This window comes from Ixodes scapularis, unplaced genomic scaffold (assembly GCF_016920785.2).
Source record: "Ixodes scapularis isolate PalLabHiFi unplaced genomic scaffold, ASM1692078v2 PGA_scaffold1__304_contigs__length_218370807, whole genome shotgun sequence".
Classification (NCBI taxonomy): Eukaryota; Metazoa; Arthropoda; class Arachnida; order Ixodida; family Ixodidae; genus Ixodes; species Ixodes scapularis.
In genome coordinates, this window is record NW_024609846.1 from 146,973,287 (window position 1) to 146,979,286 (window position 6,000).

Here is a 6,000-nt window from a genome sequence, read left to right on the forward strand (position 1 = left end):
TCTGATACGCATGGTCTACGATAGGCATTTTAACAGGGGACTTTATTTCGACTACAATTTTCTTGTTAAAGTTTTAAACCTAGAACCCTAATTGACCGCAGGCATCGCCGAGATGTGGTGTTTTTACAGAAACTCATCCAAGGTCCTTTTGATGTGCCCGATCTTTTGGGTAGTTCACGCTTACGTGTGCCAGCTAAACATACGCGACTCGGCGATACGTTTTATCCTGATAAGCAGATTGAAGGGTCACCAATGCATAGAATTCAATTTTTTCTAATAGCCTTGTGCAGCATGATTTCTTTTCCATGCCTTATTTTACTTTGAATACCGAGTTGTCTGTAATTTGTTTTATTGTCACTGATGTTTCCCTCCTGTATTTCACGTCTTTGCATGTTCAACTCATTGTGACTTTTTTGTGCACAAATATCAAATCCTTCACGGTGTTTTGGGTACGCAATAAATACCAATACCAATACCAATCATTACCTGATTTGACTTTCGGCTGTAAAAATGCTTGTCTGAGTGCATTCTACAATTTTTATTACCATAAACTATTCCTCAGCCAGAAATTCATCATTGTACCATCTCACCACTCCGCGCCTCGTAATTGCATTTATAAGGTTGGCTTAGCAAATGTTAACGCTCAAACACTCGGCATCTCACTTACAGCTTGAACATATCTGACTGGAACCACTTTTCGGCTCCAAATGCTGCAATTTGTGATGCAATTGTTTTAAAACATACTTTTAATAACAGCTTCCCTAGTTGACGTAATCGCCAACTCATCTCCTCCCGTGAGTGGCCTCTTCTTTGTTATGCACCTTTTACAAATGAATAATAAAAATAAAACGCTCTTTATTACAGGGTGATTCACGAATGAATGAGAAAAATCTTTAAAAAGTAACTTGATATAATAAAATTGTTTTTTAAATTAAGATTATCGACCACGGCGGACGTCAGGTTATGTTGATAATTCGGAAGTAAATTGTGTACAATAAACTAATTATGTATTTTTTTTAATATTAGCTTTGTCTCGCACATAACAATCATAATATTTAGTTAGTCGTGATCAAAATTTACCTTAGCTGTTTTTAAAATGCAAAAGGCTAAATGCTGGTCTGCGCTATTTTCTGTCAAAAATTAAATGTGCGAAAAGCAGATACCATAACTAGACTTTAATGGAGCTGCGGAAGTCCTCCGGAAGTGACGTTGGCTTCCGCAGAGGGCGCCGGCAGCGAGTCATTTTCAGCCAATCTATTTAGTGGTCTTAGAAGATGTGTTCTGCACTTTGCTATTTCCTCGGGCAAGCAGATTTTGGCGATTTTGTATTCGTTGGTTTTGGTATGGCAGACTCTAGACAGCCCAACACCACCAAAGAACAATACAAAACATAATTTTGTTTCTTGAATTTTAAGAACAACAATGGCATTTTTTGACGACGGGCAACATATTTGTATCTGAAATTTGTGAGCTGAGGCCAGTACCCATTTTAATAAATAGTGGATATTAGGCAATTAATGACAGATTACAAAATATGCCGGCTTTATTATTCTTTGACACATGACTTCCAAGAATTGTCCAGGCTAGGAAAGCTTTTTTTGTTTGTACGCTATTATTTCAAGTGTTTTACCGAAAAGTAAAAAAATATTGTGTCCAAATTTCACATCTCGAACAAATGAATTAGGTACCGTATCGGTCACTGTCTATAGGTATATTTACTTACGTATATAACATTTGTATACTTATGTTATCAGCGGGCTTACACAACTAGCATTTTAATAAAATTAAGCATGGACACTGACATTAAGAAATTATATTGATTTTCCACTCCTCCAGTACGGCATTTCTTTAACAAGGGATTGTTTGCATCGAAAGCTAAAAGTTCTCAGGACTGGAAAACATTTAATAATTTTCAGGCTTCCAAAACAAAAAGCAGCCTAAATGTTTCCCAATTTCGAACATATATGAAAGAACGTATCATCACATGCAATAACTTAATACGCAATCACGCTTTTAATCGGTAAGAAAATAGCAGCATAAATCGTAGAATGCAACTATTTTGGGGAAGAGTGAAAAAGTGAAGTGCGTTCTTATGTTGATGTATAGCAATCATGTTAGCGGTTTGTACTGCAAACCTTTTGCAATAAAAAAAAAACCCTCGACATATCTTTTTGACGCATCTCATTCCGCTCATTCTTGGTCATGGCGTCTTTTTGTCTTTCCCCTACTATACAGACAGCGTGGTCAATAAACCACCAATAAATCAGAATGAGTAGTGATAGAAGTAACCCCAAATACTGTACTTGAAACGTCAGTTATGAAATACTAGGAATGCGTATGGTTAAACGAAGGAGATTTCGCTGAACCTAAAAAAATATGATTGTTACCTCTTTTCCAGCAAACATCGTTATAACATGCTTTTCGTTCTGAACAACGTTTTTCTGTAATGAACAAAATACAATGTATACTTGGAACACTCAATAAATATGCATAGTACTTTATGCAAATATCACGCCCGAACTAAGGCCACGAAAGATAATCTAGCGTTTAAAGAACTGAAACAATTAAAACATTATATTGGAGCTTGCGTTGGAATACCGAGCAAGCGTTTTCAGATATCATTTTGAAAAACAGCGCGAATACCACATGGACAAGAAGGAGGAACACACAGGACAGCGCCTCGTCCTGTGTGTGTTCCTCCTTGTCCGTGTGGTATTCGCGCTGTTTTTCAAAATGAATTCATACCAACTCGCCCAACTTTCCATTCTAGTAAGTTTTCAAATATACTTGATAACCATTTGTGTGAAACACATTCGTAGCCCTGTTTAATTACATTCCTCTAATTAAATCAACAAGACAACGGCCCCGCATATTCAATTAAAATAAAGCGCTGATAGACTCTGCCATCTTGTTATTCAGTTTCATGCGTATTTAGTTAGAGGAATCATCAGTGGTTTATCTTAATAACTGGATCACTTAAGGCTCTTTGGAAAAAAATTCGCTTACGTATGTGCACAAGAAACGGTGGCACGTCCTTTGCAACTCGAAAACAACTTTTCTACGCAGATGCATTTATGATATTTGGTTTGACTTGGACATGATCCGAGCAGTGCACATGCGCAGTTAAGTGCGTAAATGGCTCAAAAACACTTCCCACATGTTTTCCCTTTGAATTTTTGAGCGCTTTATTATAAATCTCACCTGATTTTGAATAAAATCTTAAGTTGAGGGAAGCCTTCACTCAACCTAGAGGTCCCTTTTTTTAAATATTAAGTTTGGCTGAACATGTTTCGTAGTTGTTTTTTGGGAAAGGTTGAATGCGCATAAGCTTTTTTTTTACTATGACTACTGGGTTAATTCGACGAAAGTTTCAGTTTGTGGGAGTGCCTGAATCCAATGAAGGCACCCCCCCCCCCCCTTATATTAAAACTCTAACTCGGCTTAGGCATCGAATTTCGTGAAGGCTTCAATTAAGCTAAAGCACTTCAGTTTGTAGGCAAAACTTGGTTAAATTTACGGACTTTGGTTTGTATGAAACGATCAGTTCAGCTTTAACATCTTTGTTTGGTGGACAATTTTTGTTTTATAATTGAGCGGCGGAAGTGTTAGTTCAATGTAAGAGTTAAGTTTAAAGCTATGACATTGCTGAATCATTTTATAATTTTCAATGCAATACAAATGTGCTATTTTTTTCTCGGTTCAGTGACAGAGCTTATGAAACGTTTTCCTTGGCCCTGCTGCATAAATTGTACCTTCAGGCGACCGACGTTGTGAAATAAAGAACCCATGCTAATACTAATACGAAAGTCCTTCTTAGTAGAGAAGCCATAACAAAAAGTGTAAAATGTGTACCTGGTTTTTTTGCATCAAATGAATTAATAGCTCTCCAATAGCACTGTAAACTGTCACTACATGAAGAGACAATGCCACAGAGTGACGTTTCTCCTAAGAAATGAATTGATGTTTTGGCAGAGCTGACAAAAAAAAAAACGCTTGATTATACTGCAGCGACTCGCTGAATGCAAACCATTTTATAATCGTGTTTTTGTAATTACAGTGTTCACTAAAATATCTACAATGATGGTTAACCTTGTCTTTAAAAGAAACCGTTTCATCGCTTAATATCACAGCACAAAGTTTTCTTTTTTATTTCAATCTACTGTTCCAGTTTTTTTTCCGCAATTCCTACAAAAATTTCGATATGAGAAATCAAAGGAGGATAGTGCACATTCCTCTAAATTTAGTTAGCTTCTGTGAACGCTATTATACTTATGCCTCAAGTGAACAATTCAGCGACGAATAAACATATTCTCCTGTTTGACGTCTCTCAGCCCACTTTTTTCTTACGCCTAAAAGTCAAATTTTGGTTCGACTATACACACCAGTTAACTGCCAAATAGTTTAGAACGCAAGCAATTAGGCGCGACGACTTACTAACCTTACGGCATTATAGTCACATTTGTGTAAAATCACTTACCTTTATATTTTTCGGCTTCTGCTTGCCATACAGATGTCGCATTTAAAAGCAAGAGCAATGCAATACTTGATATCCACTTTTGCATTTTTATTATCTTGAAAACTAAAAAAAAAGAAAATTATTTTTTTTTTGCAAAATATTAGAAAACTTATGTCTCTAAAAATCAGGTTCAAAGGCCTCTCTCGAAAAAAGTTTGAATGTGCAAAATAAACGCGTAATATTAAGGCACACTCAAATGTTTTCTGAGGTGTACCTTGTGAGGAAACTTTGTGACGCCATCCTTTTTTTTAAGGATGATAATGAAAATTATGAAAGCGTAACGAAGGGCGTGAACAAACCAAGGGAACAGGAATGCTTGTAACTGCTACCGGAAGGTTGATCGACATTCCTCCTAATTGACGATAATATTTTCGAAACTTTTTTAATTGCAGCCCTTATTTCAATGGCACCATGGACCTTTAAAAACACAGCGAACTCTGTTCCTGAATCTATCGCCCTAATATATACGAGTAATACATGTGAGTAATACGAGTAATACAAATGCACTTTGGTTGCGATTTCATTATTTGAAAGCATTAAATTTAAAGCTCGCCTGATTTTAAGAAAAAGCTTCCTACACGCTTGTCTTATGCATAAAAAGTTAAGGAGAATGTAGGAAAGCCAGTGCATGACAAGTGAAGTAACAGCGGCATTCATTTCGTTTCTCCTATTATCCAAAAACGAATGCCACCATGATCCACTATGTCCTGAAGTTTTCAGGCGAGCTAGGTTTTTGTTCCTCAAGAAGATACTTAATATATTATTTTTGACTTTGTTTAATTATTCTTATCATTTTTATCGTAAACATGTGACATATATCGTCACACTACTGCGACAGGTTACACCGCGATTTGTTAGAAGACCGATTTATGCGGTTCGTTTAAATAAATATCCCGCCATAGGAATCACGCCGTGAGTTAAAATCGTGAAGTTCTGACGGCGCACATAAGAATTCTTTCATTGACCATGATTATTCGGTTTCTCTTTAACTTTTTATGGTAGTCTGTTATACAACAGGTAATCTCATCGACAACTTTAAGTATAAATCGTAAGGTCTAATATTCATTAAAGGTCCCAAGCTTCAAACGTGCAGCTGAAATTGACAACCACCGCCCCAAAACATATCTTAACAGTTTTTCGGAAAGGTTTACGTTCGGTTCTCTTTGGTCTTTTATATCTTGGGGGGGAGGGGGGGGGGGGTATATTTTGGAACCATGTAAGTGGTCCTAAAGCACGTCTTTTTATTTGAAAATAATTTTGAAAAATTAATGCTAGAATGCTGATGGGTACCTGGAAGGAAGTTACCCTTTAACTTTAAAGCGACATTCGTCTCTAGAATTTGTCCCGTTCAAGGATGTATATTTCCATTTTAATCAATGATATAAACATATATCGAACAGCGACTCGTTGACAATAAATTGTTCTGGGCAACTCAGTTATAAAATATGAAAATCTATTCGCCACTCACGATTGTTCACGAGCCT

General features: G+C 36.5%; 1 protein-coding gene across 1 annotated transcript in view; it reads right to left on the bottom strand.

The window, feature by feature from the left end:
* The window catches only part of LOC121835974 (neprilysin-1-like), a 118,778-nt gene extending 114,216 nt beyond the window's left edge, over nt 1-4,562 (bottom strand). The window contains exons 1-2 of the mRNA XM_042290560.1: nt 4,478-4,562; nt 2,388-2,441 (exon numbers count right to left, since the gene is read on the bottom strand). Of these exons, the coding sequence (XP_042146494.1) occupies nt 2,388-2,441; nt 4,478-4,562 (139 nt within the window). The remainder of the gene's footprint in view (nt 1-2,387; nt 2,442-4,477) is intronic.
* Between the last annotated feature and the right edge of the window lie 1,438 nt (nt 4,563-6,000).